The sequence below is a fragment of the Tachyglossus aculeatus genome, chromosome 15, assembly GCF_015852505.1.
Source record: "Tachyglossus aculeatus isolate mTacAcu1 chromosome 15, mTacAcu1.pri, whole genome shotgun sequence".
Taxonomy (NCBI): Eukaryota; Metazoa; Chordata; class Mammalia; order Monotremata; family Tachyglossidae; genus Tachyglossus; species Tachyglossus aculeatus.
Genome location: NC_052080.1, coordinates 15,386,445 through 15,409,848, shown reverse-complemented (window position 1 = coordinate 15,409,848; position 23,404 = coordinate 15,386,445). Strand labels below are relative to the sequence as shown.

The 23,404-nt window shown below is 54.7% G+C and overlaps 2 protein-coding genes across 4 annotated transcripts in view; one reads left to right on the top strand and one right to left on the bottom strand.

The window, feature by feature from the left end:
- Positions 1–6,398: 6,398 nt before the first annotated feature.
- LIPT1 (lipoyltransferase 1) lies at positions 6,399–14,227 on the top strand. The gene is given in 3 exon segments (XM_038757251.1): positions 6,399–6,440; positions 12,898–13,799; positions 13,801–14,227. Coding segments are annotated over 2 exon segments (1,107 nt in total). The 5' UTR covers positions 6,399–6,440; positions 12,898–12,899; the 3' UTR covers positions 14,008–14,227.
- An 899-nt stretch (positions 14,228–15,126) lies between these two features.
- MITD1 (microtubule interacting and trafficking domain containing 1) overlaps positions 15,127–23,404 on the bottom strand; it is a 37,383-nt gene continuing 29,105 nt past the window's right edge. For all 3 annotated transcript variants that reach the window (XM_038757295.1, XM_038757297.1, XM_038757296.1), the window contains 3 exons: positions 22,665–22,780; positions 18,640–18,700; positions 15,127–15,405 (listed from right to left, as the gene is read on the bottom strand). In XM_038757295.1, the coding sequence (XP_038613223.1) occupies positions 15,310–15,405; positions 18,640–18,700; positions 22,665–22,780 (273 nt within the window). In that variant the 3' untranslated portion in view covers positions 15,127–15,309. The remainder of the gene's footprint in view (positions 15,406–18,639; positions 18,701–22,664; positions 22,781–23,404) is intronic.

The following is a 23,404-nucleotide window of genomic DNA, read 5'->3' as shown; positions in this document are numbered from 1 at the left end:
TACATTTCTATCCTATTTATTTTATTTTATTTTGTTGGTATGTTTGGTTCTGTTCTCTGTCCCCCCCTTTTAGACTGTGAGCCCACTGTTGGGTAGGGACTGTCTCTATGTGTTGCCAATTTGTACTTCCCAAGCGCTTAGTACAGTGCTCTGCACATAGTAAGCGCTCAATAAATACGATTGATTGATTGATTGATTGATTGATTCTCTGGGCCTCAGTTCCCTCATCTGGAAAATGGGGATGAAGACTGCGAGCCCCACGGGGGACAACCTTTTCACCTCGTATCTCCCCCGGCGCTTAGAACAGTCCTTGACACATATTAAGCGCCTAACAGATGCCATTATTATTATTAATTACTAATAAAATCAGTATTTGATGCAGGCTTCGCAGCAGCACCACCAGTGCCCCTCAGAAGAGCGATTGAGGGAGGGGAGGGCGGAGAGCGCGCATGCGCGTGGTGCCGAATGCACGCGCATGCGCGTGGTGCCGAATGCACGCGCATGCGCGTGGTGCCGAATGCACGCGCATGCGCGTGGTGCCGAATGCACGCGCGTGCGCGTGGTGCCGAATGCACGCGCGTGCGCGTGGTGCCGAATGCACGCGCGTGCGCGTGGTGCCGAATGCACGCGCAGGCGCGCCGCGGGAGGCCCCGCCCCTGGGCGAGGCTAACGGATCGTGGGCCGCGCGCGCCCCGCCCAACGCGCATGCGCGCCTCCGTTCCCTGCCCCTTCTGCTGGCCACGCCCCCAGCAGGGGCTGGGGGGAGCGCGCGCCCTGCCCGACACGCATGCGCAGCTCCGTTCCCCGCCCTCTCTGCCGGCCACGCCCACGTCGCGCAAAATGCGCGTGCGCGCCTCCGTACCCCGCCCCCGGCCGGGGCTGGAGGGAGAGCTCCTGCGCATGCGCGCGCGCGTGTGTCCGTCTCCTGCCCGGCGCGCATGCGCGGCTCCCTTTCCCGCCCAGCCAGAGGCCGGTGAGTGTCCCCGGCCTGCGGGGTGACCTTGGCCCAGTCACTTCCCTGGTCCGGGCCTCCGAGGGGGTGCCTTCGGAGCCCTGGGGAGGATCGGTCGTCACTTATTGGGCGCCCACTGTGTGCACAACGCTGCTTCTGAGCCCTGGGGAGGATTAATCGTTACTTATTGGGCGCCCACTGTGTGCACAACGCTGCTTCTGAGCCCTGGGGAGGATTAATCGTTACTTACTGGGCGCCCACAGTGTGCACAACGCTGCTTCTGAGCCCTTGGGAGGATTAATTGTTACTTATTGGGCGCCCACAGTGTGCACAACGCTGCTTCTGAGCCCTTGGGAGGATTAATCGTTACTTATTGGGCGCCCACTGTGCACAACGCCGCTTCTGAGCCCTTGGGACAATCAATCGTTACTTATTGGGCGCCCACTGTGTGCACAGCCTTGCTTCGGAGCCCTTGGGAGGATTAATCGTTACTTATTGGGTGCCCACTGTGTGCATAACGCTCCTTCTGAGCCCTTGGGAGGATTAATCGTTACTTATTGGGCGCCCACAGTGTGCACAACGCTGCTTCTGAGCCCTTGGGAGGATTAATCGTTACTTATTGGGCGCCCACTGTGTGCACAGCCTTGCTTCTGAGCCCTGGGGAGAATCAGTCATGACTTATTGGGCGCCCACTGTGTGCATAACGTTGCTTCTGAGCCCTTGGGGCAATCAGTCGTTACTTATTGGGCGCCCACTGTGTGCACAGCCTTGCTTCTGAGCCCTTGGGACGATCAATCGTTACTTACTGGGCGCCCACTGGGCGCACAACGCTGCTTCTGAGCCCTTGGGACGATCAATCGTTACTTATTGGGCGCCCACTGTGTGCACAACGCTGCTTCTGAGCCCTTGGGACAATCAATCGTTACTTATTGGGTGCCCACTGTGTGCACAGCCTTGCTTCTGAGCCCTTGGGACGATCAATCGTTACTTACTGGGCGCCCACTGGGCGCACAACGCTGCTTCTGAGCCCTTGGGAGGATTAATCATTACTTATTGGGCGCCCACTGTGTGCACAACGCTGCTTCTGAGCCCTTGGGACAATCAATCGTTACTTATTGGGCGCCCACTGTGTGCACAACGCTGCTTCTGAGCCCTTGGGAGGATTAATCGTTACTTATTGGGCGCCCGCTGGGCGCACAACGCTGCTTCTGAGCCCTTGGGAGGATTAATCTTTACTTATTGGGCGCCCACTGTGTGCACAACGCTGCTTCTGAGCCCTTGGGACGACCAGTCGTTACTTATTGGGCGCCCACTGTGTGCACAATGCTGCTTCTGAGCCCTTGGGAGGATTAATCGTTACTTATTGGGCGCCCACTGTGTGCACAATGCTGCTTCTGAGCCCTTGGGAGGATTAATCGTTACTTATTGGGCGCCCACTGTGTGCACAACGCTGCTTCTGAGCCCTGGGGACGATCAGTCGTTACTTATTGGGCGCCCACTGTGTGCACAGCCTTGCTTCGGAGCCCTGGGGAGAATCAGTCATGACTTATTGGGCACCCACAGTGTGCATAACGCTGCTTCTGAGCCCTTGGGAGGATTAATCGTTACTTATTGGGCGCCCACTGTGTGCACAATGCTGCTTCTGAGCCCTTGGGAGGATTAATCGTTACTTATTGGGCGCCCACTGTGTGCACAACGCTGCTTCTGAGCCCTTGGGACGATTAATCGTTACTTATTGGGCGCCCACTGTGTGCACAGCCTTGCTTCTGAGCCCTTGGGAGGATTAATCGTTACTTATTGGGCGCCCACTGTGTGCACAACGCCGCTTCTGAGCCCTTGGGACAATCAATCGTTACTTATTGGGCACCCACTGTGTGCACAGCCTTGCTTCTGAGCCCTTGGGAGGATTAATCATTACTTATTGGGTGCCCACTGTGTGCATAACGCTCCTTCTGAGCCCTTGGGAGGATTAATCGTTACTTATTGGGCGCCCACTGTGTGCACAACGCTGCTTCTGAGCCCTTGGGAGGATTAATCGTTACTTATTGGGCGCCCACTGTGTGCACAACGCTGCTTCTGAGCCCTTGGGACAATCAATCGTTACTTATTGGGCGCCCACTGTGTGCACAACGCTGCTTCTGAGCCCTTGGGACGATCAATCATTACTTACTGGGCGCTCACAGTGCGCACAACGCTGCTTCTGAGCCCTTGGGACAATCAGTCGTTACTTATTGGGCGCCCACTGTGCGCACAACGCTGCTTCTGAGCCCTTGGGAGGATTAATCGTTACTTATTGGGCGCCCATTGTGCGCACAACGCTGCTTCTGAGCCCTTGGGACAATCAGTCGTTACTTACTGGGCGCCCACTGTGTGCACAGCCTTGCTTCTGAGCCCTGGGGAGAATCAGTCATGACTTATTGGGCGCCCACTGTGTGCATAACGTTGCTTCTGAGCCCTTGGGACAATCAGTCGTTACTTATTGGGCGCCCACTGTGTGCACAGCCTTGCTTCTGAGTCCTTGGGAGAATCAGTCATGACTTACTGGGCGCCCACAGTGTGCACAACGCTGCTTCTGAGCCCTTGGGACGATCAATCGTTACTTATTGGGCGCCCACTGTGTGCACAACGCTGCTTCTGAGCCCTTGGGACAATCAGTCGTTACTTATTGGGCGCCCACTGTGTGCACAGCCTTGCTTCTGAGCCCTTGGGAGAATCAGTCATGACTTATTGGGCGCCCACTGTGTGCACAACGCTGCTTCTGAGCCCTGGGGAGAATCAGTCGTTACTAATTGGGCGCTCACAGTGTGCACAACGCTGCTTCTGAGCCCTTGAGGGAATTAATCGTTACTTATTGGGCACCCACTGTGTGCACAACCCTGCGTCTGAGCCCTGGGGAGAATTAATTGTGACTTATTGGGTGCTCACTGTGTGCACAACGCTGGTTCTGAGCCCTTGGGAGAATTAATCATTACTTTTTGGGCGCCCACTGTGTGCACAACGCTGCTTTTGAGCCCTGGGGAGAATTAATTGTGATTTATTGGGCGCTCACTGTGTGCACAACGCCGCTTCTGAGCCCTTGGGAGAATTAATCATTACTTTTTGGGCACCCACTATGTGCACAACGCTGCTTCTGAGCCCTGGGGAGAATTAATTATGACTTATTGGGCGCTCACTGTGTGCACAACGCTGGTTCTGAGCCCTTGGGAGAATTAATCATTACTTATGGGGTGCTCGCTGTGTGCACAACGCCGCTTCTGAGCCCTTGGGAGAATTAATCGTTACTTATTGGGCGCCCACCGTGTGCACAACCCTGCTTCTGAGCCCTGGGGAGAATTAATTATGACTTATTGGGCGCTCACTGTGTGCACAACCCTGCTTCTGAGCCCTGGGGAGAATTAATTGTGACTTATTGGGTGCTCACTGTGTGCACAACGCTGCTTCTGAGCCCTGGGAGAATTAATCATTACTTATAGGGCGTCCACTGTGTGCACAACCCTGCTTCTGAGCCCTGGGGAGAATTAATTGTGACTTATTGGGCGCTCACTGTGTGCACAACGCTGCTTCTGAGCCCTTGGGGGAATTAATCATTACTTATTGGGCGTCCACTGTGTGCACAACCCTGCTTCTGAGCCCTGGGGAGAATTAATTGTGACTTATTGGGTGCTCACTGTGTGCACAACGCCGCTTCTGAGCCCTTGGGAGAATTAATCATTACTTATAGGGCGTCCACTGTGTGCACAACCCTGCTTCTGAGCCCTGGGGAGAATTAATTGTGACTTATTGGGCGCTCACTGTGTGCACAACGCTGCTTCTGAGCCCTTGGGAGAATTAATCATTACTTATTGGGCGCCCACTGTGTGCACAACCCTGCTTCTGAGCCCTGGGGAGAATTAATTATGACTTATTGGGCGCTCACTGTGTGCACAACGCTGCTTCTGAGCCCTGGGGAGAATTAATCATTACTTATAGGGCGTCCACTGTGTGCACAACCCTGCTTCTGAGCCCTGGGGAGAATTAATTATGACTTATTGGGCGCTCACTGTGTGCACAACGCTGCTTCTGAGCCCTGGGAGAATTAATTATTACTTATTGGGCGTCCACTGTGTGCACAACCCTGCTTCTGGGCCCTGGGGAGAATTAATTGTGACTTATTGGGCGCTCACTGTGTGCACAACGCTGCTTCTGAGCCCTGGGAGAATTAATTATTACTTATTGGGCGTCCACTGTGTGCACAACCCTGCTTCTGGGCCCTGGGGAGAATTAATTGTGACTTATTGGGCGCTCACTGTGTGCACAACGCTGCTTCTGAGCCCTGGAGAGAATTAATTGTGACTTATTGGGCGCTCACTGTGTGCACAACGCTGCTTCTGAGCCCTGGGGAGAATTAATCATTACTTATAGGGCGTCCACTGTGTGCACAACCCTGCTTCTGGGCCCTGGGGAGAATTAATTATGACTTATTGGGCGCTCACTGTGTGCACAACCCTGCTTCTGAGCCCTGGGGAGAATTAATTATGACTTATTGGGCGCTCACTGTGTGCACAACGCTGCTTCTGAGCCCTGGAGAGAATTAATCATTACTTATAGGGCGTCCACTGTGTGCAGAACCCTGCTTCTGAGCCCTGGGGAGAATTAATTATGACTTATTGGGCGCTCACTGTGTGCACAACGCTGCTTCTGAGCCCTGGGGAGAATTAATTATGACTTATTGGGCGCTCACTGTGTGCACAACGCCGCTTCTGAGCCCTTGGGAGAATTAATCATTACTTTTTGGGCACCCACTGTGTGCACAACGCTGCTTCTGAGCCCTGGGGAGAATTAATTATGACTTATTGGGCGCTCACTGTGTGCACAACCCTGCTTCTGAGCCCGTGGGAGAATTAATCATTACTTATGGGGTGCTCGCTGTGTGCACAACGCCGCTTCTGAGCCCTTGGGAGAATTAATCGTTACTTATTGGGCGCCCACTGTGTGCACAACACTGTTTCTGACCTCTTGGGAGAATCAATCACTTATTGAGCGCTCCCTTTGGGAGAATCAATCACTTATTGGGCGCTCACTGTGTGCACAATGCTGCCTCTGAACCTTTAGGAGAATCACATTGAGCACTCAGTTGTGTGCAGAGTACCGTACTAAGCGCCCAGGAGGATGTCAGTCGTATTTATTGAGCAGCGTTTCCCACCTCCACCCACTCCCTCGGCTTCAATAATAATAATAATAATGATGATGGCATTTATTAAGCGCTTACTACGTGCCAAGCACTGTTCTAAGCGCTGGGGAGTTACAAGGTGAACAGGTTGTCCCACGGGGGGCTCACGATCTTCATCCCCATTTTCCAGATGAGGGAACCGAGGCCCAGAGAGGTGAAGTGACTCACCTGAAGTCACCCAGCTGGCAAGCGGCGGAGGCGGGATTTGAACCCGTGACCTCTGACTCCCGAGCCCGGGCTCTTTCCGCTGAGCCACGCTGCTTCAACTGCCAGATCTAGGTGGGTGAATCCCAAACCTACCTCTCCGGTCCTGATGATAATGATAATTCTGGACTTCGTTAGGCGCCTACTATGTGCCAAACACTGCGCTGAGCGCTGGGGTCATCAGGTTGGGCACGGTCTCTGTCCCACGTGGGGCTCAACCATCTCCCTCCCTCTCCGCTGCCTCGCGTCTCCCGCCTTCGAGCCATGGCTCCTCGGCTGTCATTCAGTCAGTGGTACTTACTGAGCGCTTACTGTGTGCCGAGCGCTGTACTGAGCGCTGATGTCCCACCGTCTTCCCAATGCGTCTAAAATAGAACTCGGCTCTTTCCCTCCGTCCGCCCGACTGTATTTCTCGAGCGTTCATTAGGCGCCCCGCGTGGTATCGGTTGAACGCTTACTACGTGCCAGACACTGTACTGAGCGCTGGGGTAGACGCGGTCCCCGTCCGCCGTGGGGCTCCCGGTCCTGATCCCTATTCTGCGGAGGAGGGGACTAGGGCACAGAGAAGTGAAGCGACTTGCCCGGGGTCACACAGCAAGCGGCGTGGCTCGGTGGAAAGAGCCCGGGCTTGGGAGTCGAAGGTCACGGGTTCCAATCCCGGCTCCGCCGCTCATCAGCTGGGTGACTTCGGGCGGGACTCTTCACTTCTCTGGGCCTCAGTCCCCTCATCCGTCAAATGGGGATGAAGACTGGGAGCCCCAAGTGGGACCACCCGATCACCTCGTATCCCCCTTGGCGCTTAGAACAGTGCTTGGCACATAGTAAGCGCTTAACAGACGCCATCGTTATTTTTGGAGAAGCAGCGTGGCTCAGTGGGAAGAGCCCGGGTTTGGGGGTCGGAGGTCGTGGGTTCGAATCCCTGCTCCGCCACCTGTCAGCTGTGTGACCTTGGGCGAGTCACTTCTCTGGGCCTCAGTTCCCTCATCTGTCAAATGGGGATGAAGACTGTGAGCCCCCCGTGGGACCACCTGATCACCTTGTATCCCCCCCCAGCGCTTAGAACAGTGCTTTGCACATAGTAAGCGCTTAATAAATGCCAGTATTATTATTATTATTATTATTATTACATGTTTTGTTTTGTTGTCTGTCTCCCCCTTCTAGACGGTGAGCCCATCATCATCATCATCAATCGTATTTATTGAGCGCTTACTATGTGCAGAGCGCTGTACTAAGCGCTTGGGAAGTCCAAATTGGCAACATATAGAGACAGTCCCTACCCAACAGTGGGCTTACAGTCTAAAAGGGGGAGACAGAGAACAAAACCAAACATACCAACAAAATAAAATAAATAGGATAGATATGTACAAGTAAAATAAATAAATAGAGTAATAAATATGTACAAACATATATACATATATATACAGAGCCCATTGTCGGGCAGGGACCGTCTCTATACGTTGCCGACTTGTCCTTCCCAAGCGTTTAGTACAGTGCTCTGCACACAGTGAGCGCTCAATAAATACGACTGAATGAATGAATGAATGAAAGTACCTTGGTGGGAAGGTTCTCCCCCGTTCTCGCGGGCCGCTCATTCTCCGTCTCCGACCCCCTAAAAACGGGGGGGTCTCTCAAGGCTGATAATAAGAATAATAACAATGGCATTTATTAATCAATCAATCAATCAATCGTATTTATTGAGCGCTTACTGTGTGCAGAGCACTGTACTAAGCGCTTGGGAAGTCCAAATTGGCATCACATAGAGACGGTCCCTACCCAACCGTGGGCTCACAGTCTAAAAGGGGGAGACGGAGAACGGAACCAAACATACCAACAAAATAAAATAAGTAGGATAGAAATGTACAAGCAAAATAAATAAATAAATAAATAAATAAATAAATAAATAGAGTAATGAATATGTATAATAAATATGTATTTATATATGTATATATATATTATATATTATACAAATATATTAAATACATAAAAATGTAAATATATATTATATATAAATGTAAATATGAATATATATAAATAAATATATAAATATATTAAATATAATATATAAATATATATTATATAAATATATAATATATGTATTAAATGTGTATATAAAAATATATATAAAGATGTAAATATATATAAATAAATATATAAATATAAATATATTAAAAATATTATATAGATATATTATATAAATATATATTATATAAATATGTAATATATATGTATTAAATATGTATTAATAAATATTAAGCGCTTACTATGTGCAAAGCACCGTTCTAAGCACCGGGGAGGTTACGAGGTTGATCAGGTTGTCCCACGGGGGGGGCTCACGGTCTTCAGCCCCATTTGACAGATGAGGGAACTGAGGCCCAGAGAAGCGACTCGCCCGAAGTCACCCAGCCGACAGTTGGCGGAGCCGGGATTTGAACCCAGGACCCCGGACTCCAAAGCCCGGGCTCTTTCCACGGAGCCACGCCGATCCCTCTCTCCTCCATCCGGTCCCCCGGAGGCCTCGCCGGCTCCCACGGCTTCCAATTCCCGCCTCTCCGCGGACGATTCCCACCTCTCCCGCTCCGCAGTCTCTCCTCGGACGTCCTCCCGTCACGTCCAAAACAGAGCCCCTCGCCTTCCCGCCCAAACCGGGTCCTCCCCGGGCCTTTCCCGTCACTGTAGACCACACCACCGGCCTTCCCGCCGCAACGGGGGTGCCGTCCTCGGCTCCTCTCGCTCGTTGGACCTGGCGTGCAGGGCACTGTACTAAGCGCCTGGGAAGTACAAGTCAACACCATAGACGGGCCCTACCCGATGACGGCCTCCCCGTCTAGAAGAATGGGAATGTGTCCATTTATTGTTGCATTGTCCTCTCCCAAGCGCTTAGTACAGTGCCCCGGGCACAGTAAGCGCTCAGTAAATACGACTGAATGCATGAAAATAATAATAATAATGGCATTTGTTAAGCGCTTACTATGTGCAGAGCACTGTTCTAAGCGCTGGGGGGATGCAAGGTGATCAGGTTGTCCCACGTGGGGCTCACGGTCTTAATCCCCATTTTACAGATGAGGTAACTGAGGCGCAGACAAGTTAAGTGACTTGCCCGAGGTCACACAGCAGCCGCGTGGAGGAGCTGGGATTCGAACCCGCAACCTCGGACTCCAAAGCCCGAGTTCTTTCCACTGAGCCACGCGGCTTCTCCATGTGGGGTGGGAAGCCCGGGGGCTTCGGCGGAAAGAGCCCGGGCTCGTGAGTCAGAGGTGGCGGGTTCTAATTCCGGCCCGGCCGCTTGTCAGCTGGGTGACTTTGGGCGAGTCACTTCACTTCTCTGGGCCTCAGTTCCCTCATCTGCAAAATGGGGATTAAGAGTGTGAGCCCAGGCTCGTGAGTCAGAGGTCGTGGGTTCTAATTCCGGCTCGGCCGCTTGTCAGCTGGGTGACTTTGGGCGAGTCACTTCACTTCTCTGGGCCTCAGTTCCCTCATCTGCAAAATGGGGATGAAGAGTGTGAGCCCAGGCTCGTGAGTCCGAGGTGGCGGGTTCTAATTCCGGCTCGGCCGCTTGTCAGCTGGGTGACTTTGGGCGAGTCACTTCACTTCTCTGGGCCTCAGTTCCCTCATTTGCAAAATGGGGATTAAGAGTGTGAGCCCAGGCTCGTGAGTCAGAGGTGGCGGGTTCTAATTCCGGCTCGGCCGCTTGTCAGCTGGGTGACTTTGGGCGGGTCACTTCACTTCTCTGGGCCTCAGTTCCCTCATCTGCAAAATGGGGATGAAGACTGTGAGCCCCACGGGGGACAACCTGATCACCTTGTATCCTCCGTTGACCCCAGTACTTAGAACAGTGCTTGGCACGTAGAAGGCCCTTAACAAGACTTATTCATTCAGTCCTATGTACTGAACGCTCACTGTGTGCCCAGCACTGTAGTAAGCACTTGGAAGAGGATGATATGATGAGAAACGGACACATTCCCTTACCCACCGCAAGCTCAGGAGACTATAATAATAATAATAATAATGGCATTTGTTAAGCGCTTACTATGTGCAAAGCACTGTTCTAAGCGCTGTGGGGGGGATACAAGGTGATCAGGCTGTCCCACGGGGGGCTCACAAGTCTTCATCCCCATTTGACAGACGAGGTCGCTGAGGCCCAGAGAAGTGAAGTGACTTGACCGACGTCACCCAGCTGACAGGTGGCGGAGCCGGGATTCGAACCCGTGACCTCTGACTCCAAAGCCCGGGCTCTTTCCACTGAGCCGCGCCGCTTCTCCACAGTGAGCGCTTGGAAGAGGACGATATAACGAGAAACAGACACATTCCCTTACCCACCGCGAGCTCAGAAGACTTTAATAATAATAATAATGGCATTTATTAAGCGCCTATTCTGTGCAAAGCACTGTTCTAAACGTTGGGCGAGTCCCTTCACATCTCTGTGCCTCGGTTCCCTCATCTGTCAAATGGGGATGAAGACCGTGAGCCCCCAGGGGGACAAGCTGATCACCCCGTCACCTCCCCAGCGCTTAGAGCAGCGCGGCTCAGGGGGAAGAGCCCGGGCCTTGGAGTCCGAGGTCGTGGGTTCAAATCCTGGCTCCGCCACCTGTCAGCTGGGTGACTTTGGGCGACTCACTTCACCTCTGTGTGCCTCAGTTCCCTCATCTGGAAAACGGGGATTAAAACCGTGAGCCCCCACTGTGGGACAACCGGATCACCTGGTCACCTCCCCAGCGCTTAGAACAGTGCTCGGCACCTAGTAAGCGCTTCACAAATACCATCGTCGTTATTATTACTTGGACATATCTATTCTATTTATTTTATTAATATGTTCGGTTTTGTTCTCCGTCTCCCCCTTCTAGACCGTGAGCCCGCTGCCGGGTAGGGACCGTCTCTAGATGTTGCCGACTTGGATTCCCCAAGCGCTCAGCAGGCGCTCAATAAATACGATCGATTGATATTAATCAATCAATTCATCGATTGATTCAGGGCCTTCAAGGCCCCGCTGAGAGCTCACCTCCTCCCGGAGGCCTTCCCAGACTGAGCCCCCTCCTTCCTCTCCCCCTCGTCCCCCTCTCCGTCCCCCGCATCTTACCTCCTCCCTTTCCCCACAGCACCTGTATATAGGTATATATGTTTGTACGTATTTATTACTCTATTTATTTATTTATTTTACTTGTACATATCTATTCTATTTATTTTATTTTGTTAGTATGTTTGGTTTTGTTCTCCGTCTCCCGCTTCTAGACTGTGCGCCCGCTGTCGGGTAGGGACCGTCTCTAGCTGTTGCCAACTTGGACTTCCCAAGCGCTTAGTACGGTGCTCTGCACACAGCAGGTGCTCAATAAATACGATTGATATTAATCAATCAATTCATCGATTGATTCAGGGCCTTCAAAGCCCTGCTGAGAGCTCACCTCCTCCCGGAGGCCTTCCCAGACTGAGCCCCTTCCTCTCCCCCTCGCCCCCCTCTCCGTCCCCCCCCATCTTACCTCCTTCCCTTCCCCACAGCACCTGGATATATGGATATACGTTTGTACATATTTATTACTCTATTTATTTATTTTATTTTGTTAGTATGTTTGGTTTTGTTCTCCGTCTCCCCCTTTTTAGACTGTGCGCCCGCTGTCGGGTAGGGACCGCCTCTAGCTGTTGCCAACTTGGACTTCCCAAGCGCTTAGTACGGTGCTCTGCACACAGCAGGTGCTCAATAAATACGATCAATTGATATTAATCAATCAATTCACCGATTGATTCAGGGCCTTCAAGGCCCTGCTGAGAGCTCACCTCCTCCCGGAGGCCTTCCCAGACTGAGCCCCCTCCTTCCTCTCCCGCTCGTCCCCCTCTCCGTCCCCCCCATCTTACCTCCTTCCCTTCCCCACAGCACCTGTATATATGGATATGCTTGTACATATTTATTACTCTATTTTATTTGTACATATCTATTCTATTTATTTTATTTTGTCAGTATGTTTGGTTTTGTTCTCCGTCTCCCCCTTTTTAGACTGTGAGCCCGCTTTTGGGTAGGGACTGTCTCTAGCTGTTGCCAACTTGGACTTCCCAAGCGCTTAGTACGGCGCTCTGCACACAGCAGGTGCTCAATAAATACGATCGATTGATATTAATCAATCAATTCACTGACTGATTCAGGGCCTTCAAGGCCCCGCTGAGAGCTCACCTCTTCCCGGAGGCCTTCCCAGACTAAGCCCCTTCCTCCCTCTCCCCTCCGTCCCCCCCATCTTCCCTCCTTCCCTTCCCCACAGCACCTGTCTATATGTTTGTCCATATTTATCACTCTATTTATTTTGTTCGTACGTTTGGTTTTGTTCTCCGTCTCCCCCTTTTAGACCGTGCGCCCGCTGCCGGGTAGGGACCGCCTCTAGCTGTTGCCAACTTGGCCTTCCCAAGCGCTTGGTACGGCGCTCAGCACATAGTAAGCGCTCGATAAATACGATCGATTGATAGAATAGCGCCGAATGCCGTCGCCTTTATTAGAGAGCCGCCCCAACTAAGGGGGGGGTCTCTCGTAAGCACCTCCGCCTCGGTCTTGCAGGCATGCCCGCCCCGTCGTCCCTGAAGAACTGCGCCCGGCTCGGGGGCGTCCTCACGGCCCCGGGCGGCGGCGGTGGCGGCGGCGGCGTCATCCTGCAGTCGGTGTCCCACGACGTGTACGAGAACCTGGCGGTGGAGGACTGGGTCCACGACCACGCCAACCTGGAGGGCCGCCCGGTCCTCTTCGTCTGGAGGAACTCGCCCAGCGTGGTCATCGGCCGCCACCAGAACCCCTGGCAGGAGTGCGACCTGAGGCTGCTGCGGGCCCGGGGCGTCCGCCTGGCGCGGCGCAAGAGCGGCGGCGGGGCCGTCTTCCACGACCTGGGCAACGTCAACCTCACCTTCTTCACGACCAGGGGCGAGCACGACCGCCGGGGCAACCTGGACCTCGTGGCCCGGGCCCTGCGCTCCCTGCAGCCGCGGCTGGACGTCGCGGCGACCGCCCGGCTGGACCTCGTCCTGGACGGGGGCTTCAAGGTCTCCGGGACGGCCTCGCGGGTCGGCCGGGCGGCCGCCTACCACCACTGCACGCTGCTGTGCGGCACGGACGCGGCGCTGCTGGCGGCGGCGCTGCGCGGGCCCGCCGCCGGCCTGGCCGGCCGCGCCACGCGCAGCGTGCCCGCCTCGGTGAAGAACCTGCGCGAGGCGGACCCGGCCCTGACGTGGGAGCGGGTGGCGGGGGCCGTGGCGGCCCACTTCGCCGCCGCCCGCCGGGCCCGGCCCGCCGTCCTGCCCGTGGACCCGGCCGACGAGGCGGCCTTCCCCGGCCTGGCGCGCCGGGCCGCGGAGCTCCGCTCCTGGGACTGGGTGTTCGGCCGCAGCCCGCCCTTCAGCCTGCGCGCCTGCCTCGACGTCCCGGCGGGCGGCGCGGCGCCGCTGCGGGTCGGCGTGGCCCTCGACGTGGAGGGCGGGGCGGATCCGGGCCTGCCGGCTCGACGTGCCGGACGGCTGGCTGCCCGGGGACGCGTGCGACCGGCTGGGCGCCGGCCTCGCCGGCCGCCGCTTCCGCCCGGGCGACGCCGCCGCGCCGCCGCTCCCGCTGGGCCCGCGGGACCCGGAGGGGCGGAGGCGGTGGCGTCTACTATGTGAAGCGCTCGAGACCTTAATGTGACTCTCCGCGGCGGATCCTTCCCCCCGGCCTCGGATTCCCGGATCCCGGCCCGCGCGGGTACCATTAAAACCGATCGATCTTCGGCGACCGGGGGACGATCCGTTTCTCGAGCGCCGCGTCGACCGCCTGGGAGGGGACGGTGACTTTGTTCGGCGCTTACTAGGCGCCAAGCACTGTTTTAAGCGCCGGGGGAGACGCGGGGCGATTAGGCCGTCCCACGCGGGGCTCACGGTCTTCATCCCGGTTTACGGACGGGATGACCGAGGCACAGAAGAGTTAAGTGACTCGCTCGAAGTCACACAGCTTACGAGTGGCAGGGCGGGGGTTCGAACCCACGGCCTCTCGGTGTTTCCAGCGTGGCGGAAAGAACCCGGGCCCGGTAATAATACTGATGATGACATCTGTTAGGCGCTTACTAGGTGCCAAGCACTGTTTTGAGCGCCGGGGGAGACGCGGGGCGATTAGGCCGTCCCACGCGGGGCTCACGGTCTTCATCCCGGTTTACGGACGGGATGACCGAGGCACAGAAGAGTTAAGTGACTCGCTCGAAGTCACACAGCTTACGAGTGGCAGGGCGGGGGTTCGAACCCACGGCCTCTCGGTGTTTCCACCGAGCCACGCTGCTTCTCCAGCGTGGCGGAAAGAGCCCGGGCCCGGTAATACTACCGACGATGGCGTCTGTGAAGCGCTTACTCTGTGCAAAGCACTGTTCTAAGTGCTGGGGTGGTCACAAGGTGATCGGGCGGTCCCACGGGGACCGTCTTCGTCCCCGTTTTCCAGATGAGGCAACCGAGGCCCAGGGAACCGAAGTGACTCGCCCCAAGTCACCCAGCTGACAATTGGTGGAGGAGGGATTCGAACCCATGACCTCTGACTCCAAAGCCCAGGCTCTTTCCACTGAGCCGCGCCGCTTCTCTCTGGTAGTCCAGCAGCGGGGGGGGACCCGCTGTTTTCTGCTGTGTGCCCTAGGGCGAGTCACTGAACTTCTCTGTTCCTCGGTTATGAGATACCCGCGGCTCCTGGACCGTGAGCCCGTTGGCGGCCTTTCTGCGAACTTGGTCCGGCGCTCCGCACGCAGTAAGCGCTCAGTAAGTACGACGGAATGAAAGAACGAATCCGTTGGATTCCAGCGCTCCCCCCGGAAGCAGCCCCGCCGGAGCGAAACAATCCGATCCTTTATCACGGAAACACCACCGTCCCCGCCTTCGAGGATGGGGAAACCGGCGGCCTCGAGGCCGGCACGCGGTCCGTCCATCCGGCCGTTGGAGATACGGTCGCGGGACGGGTCGATGCCGGGCGCCGTTATATTTTCTTGGTGTGCTCCGCGTGAAAAATATCCACCGTCGTCTCGTGGCACGGTCTCAAGTCCAAATCACAAAATCCGAGTGAAAAACGACCCTACGGAGAAAAGACCCCGCCCGGGGGGAATATTTCCACGATACCTTTCCCGCTCTCTTGTCATCCACGCGTTCAATCGTATTTATTGAGCGCTTACTGCGTGCGGAGCACTGTGCTGAGCGCTTGGGAAGTCCAAGTCGGCATCCTATAGAGACGGTCCCTTCCCGACAGCGGGCTCACGGTTGAGAAGTGGGGGAGACGGGCACGATAAAAGTCGAAAAAGAGAATGTGCCCGAACGGGCGTAAAAAATCCTACCAGGGAGGGATGCGCGCCGTTTCCGAGCGCCCCGCGTACGGTCGGCGCTCAATAAATACGATGGGACGGACGGACGAAAGGAAAATGGCTCCCGGGGCAGGGGGGTTTGGAAAAGGGGGACGGACGGGAGGGGAGGCCGAGGCGCAGTCGAAGAGTGAGGCTGCGTGAGGGGAGGCGACCTCGACCGGGTTTTAATAAAAATAATAATAATGGTGGCATTTATTAAGCGCTTACTGTGTGCAAAGCACCGTTCTAAGCGCTGGGGAGGTTGCAAGGTGATCAGGTGATCCTAAGGGGGGCGCTCACAGTCTTAACCCCCATTTTACAGCTGAGGTAACTGAGGCACAGAGAAGAATAATAATAACGATGGCATTTGTTAAGCGCTTACTCTGTGCAAAGCGCTGTTCTAAGCGCTGGGGGGATAGAAGGTGATCAGGTTGTCCCACGTGGGGCTCACAGTCTTAACCCCCATTTTACAGATGCGGTAACTGAGGCTCGGAGAAGTTAAGTGACTCGCCCAAGGTCACACAGCAGACATGCGGCGGGGCCGGAATTCGAACCCACGACCTCTGACTCCAAAACCCGGGCTCTTTCTACTGGGCCACGCTGCTTCTCTAGAAAAGTGAAGTGACTCGCCCAAAGTCACCCAGCTGACAATCGGCGGAGCCGGGATTCGAACCCATGACCTCTGACTCCAAAGCCCGGGCTCTTTCCACTGAGCCACGCTGCTTCTCTAGAGAAGTGAAGCGACTCGCCCAAAGTCACCCAGCTGACAATCGGCACAGCTGGGATTCGAACCCATGACCTCTGACTCCAAAGCCCGGGCTCTTTCTACTGAGCCACGCTGCTTCTCTAGAGAAGTGAAGTGACTCGCCCAAAGTCACCCAGCTGACAATCGGCAGAGCCGGGATTTGAACCCATGACCTCTGACTCCAAAGCCCGGGCTCTTTCTACTGAGCCACGCTGCTTCTCTAGAGAAGTGACATGACTCGCCCAGAGTCACCCAGCTGACAGTCGGCCGAGCCGGGATTCGAACCCACGACCTCTGACTCCAAAGCCCGGGCTCTTTCTACTGAGCCATGCTGCTTCTCTAGAGAAGTGAAGTGACTCGCCCAAAGTCACCCACCTGACAGTCGGCCAAGCCGGGATTTGAACCCATGACCTCTGACTCCAAAGCCCGGGCTCTTTCCGCTGAGCCACGCTGCTTCTCTAGAGAAGTGAAGTGACTCGCCCAAAGTCACACAGCTGACAATCGGCGGAGCTGGGACTCGAACCCACGACCTCTGACTCCAAAGCCCGGGCTCTTTCCACTGAGCCACGCTGCTTCTCTAGAGAAGTGAAGTGACTCGCCCAGAGTCACCCAGCTGACAGTCGGCGGAGCCGGGATTTGAACCCACGACCTCTGACTCCAAAGCCCGGGCTCTTTCCACTGAGCCACGCTGCTTCTCTAGAGAAGTGAAGCGACTCGCCCAGAGTCACCCAGCTGACAGTCCGCGGAGCCGGGATTCGAACCCATGACCTCTGACTCCAAAGCCCGGGCTCTTTCCACTGAGCCACGCTGCTTCTCTAGAGAAGTGACGCGACTCGCCCAGAGTCACACAGCTGACAGTCGGCCGAGCCGGGATTCGAACCCACGACCTCTGACTCCAAAGCCCGGGCTCTTTCTACTGAGCCACGCTGCTTCTCTAGAGAAGTGACGCGACTCGCCCAAAGTCACCCAGCTGACAATCGGCAGAGCCGGGATTCGAACCCACGACCTCTGACTCCAAAGCCCGGGCTCTTTCCACTGAGCCACACTGCTTCTCTAGGAAAGTGAAGTGACTCGCCCAGAGTCACCCAGCTGACAGTCGGCGGAGTCGGGATTCGAACCCATGACCTCTGACTCCAAAGCCCGGGCTCTTTCCGCTGAGCCACGCTGCTTCTCTAGAGAAGTGACGCAACTCGCCCAGAGTCACCCAGCTGACAGTCCGCGGAGCCGGGATTCGAACCCACGACCTCTGACTCCAAAGCCCGGGCTCTTTCCACTGAGCCACGCTGCTTCTCTAGAGAAGTGAAGTGACTCGCCCAGAGTCCCACAGCTGACAATCGGCAGAGCTGGGATTCGAACCCATGACCTCTGACTCCAAAGCCCGGGCTCTTTCCACTGAGCCACGCTGCTTCTCTAGAGAAGTGACGCGACTCGCCCAGAGTCACACAGCTGACAGTCGGCCGAGCCAGGATTCGAACCCACGACCTCTGACTCCAAAGCCCGGGCTCTTTCCGCTGAGCCACGCTGCTTCTCTAGAGAAGTGAAGCGACTCGCCCAGAGTCACCCAGCTGACAGTCGGCCGAGCTGGGATTTGAACCCACGACCTCTGACTCCAAAGCCCGGGCTCTTTCCACTGAGCCACGCTGCTTCTCTAGAGAAGTGAAGCGACTCGCCCAGAGTCACCCAGCTGACAGTCGGCGGAGCCGGGATTCGAACCCACGACCTCTGACTCCAAAGCCCGGGCTCTTTCTACTGAGCCACGCTGCTTCTCTAGAGAAGTGACGCGACTCGCCCAGAGTCACCCAGCTGACAATCGGCAGAGCCGGGATTCGAACCCACGACCTCTGACTCCAAAGCCCGGGCTCTTTCCACTGAGCCACGCTGCTTCTCTAGAGAAGTGACGCGACTCGCCCAGAGTCACACAGCTGACAGTCGGCCGAGCCGGGATTCGAACCCACGACCTCTGACTCCAAAGCCCGGGCTCTTTCCGCTGAGCCACGCTGCTTCTCTAGAGAAGTGACGCGACTCGCCCAGAGTCACCCAGCTGACAGTCGGCGGAGCCGGGATTCGAACCCACGACCTCTGACTCCAAAGCCCGGGCTCTTCCCGCTGAGCCACGATGCTTCTCTAGAGAAGTGAAGTGACTCGTCCAAAGTCACACAGCTGACAATCGGCGGAGCCGGGATTCGAACCCACGACCTCTGACTCCAAAGCCCGGGGTCCTACCTACCTGTGGCTTCTTGAAATAATCCAGGCCCCGTCCGATCTTAATCACCCATCCGCTGTTGAACCTGTTGGAAGGGAAAGATCGGGTTATTCCGGCCGTCATTCATTCAGTCGTATTTATTGAGCGCTTCCTGTGTGCACAGCACTGTACTAAGCGCTCGGGAAGTCTGTATGGAGACGGTCCCTATCCGACAACGGGCTCACGGTCTAGAAGGGGGAGACGGACGACAAAACATATTAACAAAATAAAATCAAGAGAATGGTAATGGAGTCGCTGCTTCCCGTTCCTGGGCCTCGTCGGAAAAATGGGGATTTGAGTCCGTGAGCCCCACGTGGGGCAGGGGCAGCGCCCAACCCCATCTGCTTGTATCATTCATGCATTCAATCGTATTTATTAATAATAATAATAATAATAATTCACACATTCATACAGTCGATCGTATTTAATAATAATAATAATAACGTCGGTATTTGTTAAGCGCTTACTACGTGCAGCGTGGCTCAGCGGAAAAGAACCCGGGCTTTGGAGTCAGAGGTCATGGGTTCCAATCCCGGCTCTGCCAACTGTCAGCGGTGTGACTGTGGGCAAGTCACTTCACTTCTCTGGGCCTCAGCTACCTCATCTGTTAAATGGGGGTAAGACTGTGAGCCCCCCCGTGGGGCAACCTGATCACCTTGTAACCTCCCCAGTGCTTTCCACACAGTAAGCGCTCAATAAATGACTTTATTATTATAATCCCGCCTCCGGTCAGCTGTGGGACTTTGGGCGGGTCACTCCGCCGCTCCGTGCCTTCGTTCCCTCATCTGGAAAATGGGGATGAAGACCGGGAGCCCCACGGGGGACCGTCTGACCACCTTGTGAATGGCGCTTGGCAGATACCGGCATTATGATGATGATGATGATGATTTCCCTTCCTCGGAAGCCCCGATCATCCGCCTCTACCACCCCCCCCCCGCCCTCCTCCTCGTGTCTCTCTCCACTTCGATCAATCAATCAATCAATCGTATTTATTGAGCGCTTACTATGTGCAGAGCACTGGACTAAGCGCTTGGGAAGTACAAATTGGCAACACATAGAGACAGTCCCTACCCAACAGTGGGCTCACAGTCTAAAAGGGGAAGACAGAGAACAGAACCAAACATACTAACAAAATAAAATAAATAGAATAGATATGGACAAGTAAAATAAATAAATAAATAGAAAGTAATTTATACTATTTCTAATCTGGGTCTCGATCCTGACCTGCCTTGTTCCATCTTGGCAAGAACTCTGACACTCTCCTCTTCTAGCCACAGTATTTTGGTATTTATCCTTTGTCATTTTTGTGTTCTTCTTCTTTAATTTTTTCCTTAGGTGTACGAGACTGCACTCCCTTCCTCCCTTTCTTTTTAGAGCTCCTTGATGTCCACGGACCCGGCCTAATCCTTTTTCGGGCCTCAGCAGAGTGTTTTTCACACAGAAGGGGCTTAATACATATTTTTCCCACCAGGCTTGGGAGTCCGGGGTCACGGGTTCGAATCCCGGCGCCGCCGCTTGCCTGCTGTGTGACTTTGGGCCAGTCGTTTCACTTCTCTGTGCCTCAGTTCCCTCACCTGGAAAATGGGGATGAAGACTGTGAGCCCCAAGTGGGACAACCTGATTACCTTGTGTCTACCCCAGCGCTTAGAACAGTGCTTGGCACCTAGTAAGCGCTATGCTTGGCACATAGTAAGCATATCACTCCCCTCCTCAAAAATCTCCAGTGGCTACCAATTAACCTACGCATCAGGCAGAAACTCCTCACCCTGGGCTTCAAGGCCGTCCATCCCCCACAGCACCTGTATATATGTATATGTGCTTGTACATATTTATTACTCTATTTATTTATTTTGCTTGTACATATCTATCCTATTTATTTTATTTTGTTAGTATGTTTGGTTTTGTTCTCCGTCTCCCCCTTTTAGACCGTGGGCCCACTGTTGGGTAGGGACCGTCTCTATATGTTGCCAACTTGGACTTCCCAAGCGCTTAGTCCAGTGCTCTGCACACAGTAAGCGCTCAATAAATACGATTGATGATGATGATGACCGCGTCACCCCTCACCTCCGCACGGTCTCGCCGCTCCGCTCTCTCGACCGCAGTTTCCTCCTCCTCCCCGAAAATCCGTACTCTCCCCCCCGCGGAGAGCGAGTCTGGCGGCCGCAGTCATCCCTCCGCCCTTTTGCCCCCCGCGCCCGTCGCCCTTGCCGGTGGCTCCGGACATTTATCTCCCGCCCCGGGCCCCTCGTGAGAAGCAGGGCGGCTCAGTGGGAAGAGCCCGGGCTCTACGTGGACGATGCCCAAATCTCCATCCCTGATAATAATGGCATTTGTTAAGCGCCTACTATGTGCAAAGCACCGTTCTAAGCGCTGGGGGGGATACAGGGTGATCAGGCTGCCCCGCGTGGGGCTCACAGTCGTCACCCCCATTTTACAGGAGGGAACTGAGGCTCCGAGCAGTCAAGTGACTTGCCCAAGGTCACACAGCAGACGTGTGGCGGAGGTGGGATTCGAACCCACGACCTCTGACTCCAAAGCCCGGGCTCTTTCCACTGAGCCAGGCTCTCTCCTGCCTCACGTTTCCTCTCGCCATCAACCAAAAACTCCTCACCCTCGGCTTCAGCGCTCTCCATCACCTCACCTCCCTCCTAATGATAATAACGGTATCTGTTAAGCGCTTACTACGTGCACCGTTCTGAGCGCTGGGGAGGTTACAAGGTGATGATCAGGTTGCCCCACATGGGGGCTCCCGGTCTTCATCCCCGTTTTCCAGATGAGGGAACTGAGGCACAGAGAAGTGAAGTGGCTTGCCCAAAGGCACACGGCTGACACGTGGCGGGGCCGGGATTTGAACCCATGACCTCGGACCCCAAAGCCCGGGCTCCTCCCGCTGAGCCACGGCTGCTTCTCCAGCCCGGCCCGCGTCGCCCGTCCGCTCCTTCTCCCTAGTCCTCCGTTTGGTCGGTCTCGCCCCCGGCCCAGAACGCCCTCCCTTCCTCAAATCCGACGATCCCTCTCCCCCTTCAGAGCCTGATCGAAGGCCCGTCTCCTCCGGGAGGCCTTCCCTGACTCCGCCCCCCATCCCTTCCTCTTCTCCCGCTTTTTTCCGCGTCGCCCCGACTCGCTCCCTTTACTCGCCCCCTCGTCCCATCCCCTCAACACGTCCATACCTGTCATTTATTTATTTCTATTCCCGTCCGTCTCCCCACCTCTCCTCGTGGGCAGGGAACGCGTCTGTTGGTTGTGGTAGCGTCCTCTCCCAGGCGCTCAGTACAGTGCCCGGCACACCGTGAGCGCGAAATAACTACGATCGAACGAACACGTGAACTGCTTCCCCAAACCCAGTCCGTCGAGGGCAACATCGGGCTTAAATGTCGGCGTGCGCGCCTCACGCAGTAAGCGCTCAATAAATAGCAGCAGAAAGAGCCCGGGCTTGGGATCGCAGCTCCGCCACGTGTCGGCGGCGTGACCTTGGGCGAGTCATTTCGCTTCTCTGAGCCTCAGTTCCCTCATCTGCCAAATGGGGATGAAGGCCGTGGGGCGACCTGATCGCCTTGTAACCTCCCCGGCGCTTAGAACAGTGCTTCGCACCTAATAAGCGCTTTCCCCCCGTCTTACCTCCTTCCCTTCCCCACAGCACCTGTATATATGTATATATGGTTGTACATATTTATTACTCTATTTATTTATTTATTTGTTTATTTTACTTGTACATTTCTATCCTACTTATTTTATTTTGTTGGTATGTTTGGTTCTGTTCTCTGTCTCCCCCTTTTAGACTGTGAGCCCACTGTTGGGTAGGGACTGTCTCTATGTGATGCCAATTTGGACTTCCCAAGCGCTTAGTACAGTGCTCTGCACATAGTAAGCGCTCAATAAATACGATTGATTGATTGATTGATTGATTAACAAATACTGTTACTATTATTATTATTGTTACGTTACAATCTTCCAGAATAGAGATGCGTGACCCTGGAAAACAAAAGCGAGCGCTTCCTCGCGTTACCCACCGGATTTCTCGGTCGTGAATCGAAGGTGAATATCGGATTTCCAGCACCACTCCGTGCTTCCCGAGCGACTGCCTTATTTCTTCGAGGCCGCTGGCCTGCAGATCCTTCCCCCTGTCCTGGGAACGGCAGAAACGAACTTTTAGGGGGAAATCTCACCGCCGAAGACGCTCGGGTTTAATCAGCCTCGGGGTTTCTCGTCCCAGGGCCTCAGAGCTGTTGTTCTAAAATAATAATAATAATGAAGGTGTTTGTTCGGTGCTTACTATGTGCCCAGCGCCGTTCTAAAACCGGCTCAGTCACGGAACGCAATTTCCAGGCGTACGTACCTTCCCGCTTTATTCCTTGGCCCATTTAGTCATAATAATAATAACAATAATAATAATAATGGCATTTGTTAAGCGCTTACTATGTGCCGAGCACTGTTCTAAGCGCTAGGGGGAATCCAAGGTAAATCCGACCGAACGAACCGTCCACCCACAGTCTAAAGATAATATTAATAATAACGATAATAATGACGGCATTTGTTAAGCGCTTACTATGTGCCAAGCACTGTTCTAAGCGCTGGGGGGAATCCAAGGTAAATCCGACCGAACGAACCGTCCACCCACAGTCTAAAGATAATAATAATAATAACGATAATAATGACGGCATTTGTTAAGCGCTTACTATGTGCCGAGCACTGTTCTAAGCGCTGGGGGGAATCCAAGGTAAATCCGACCGAACGAACCGTCCACCCACAG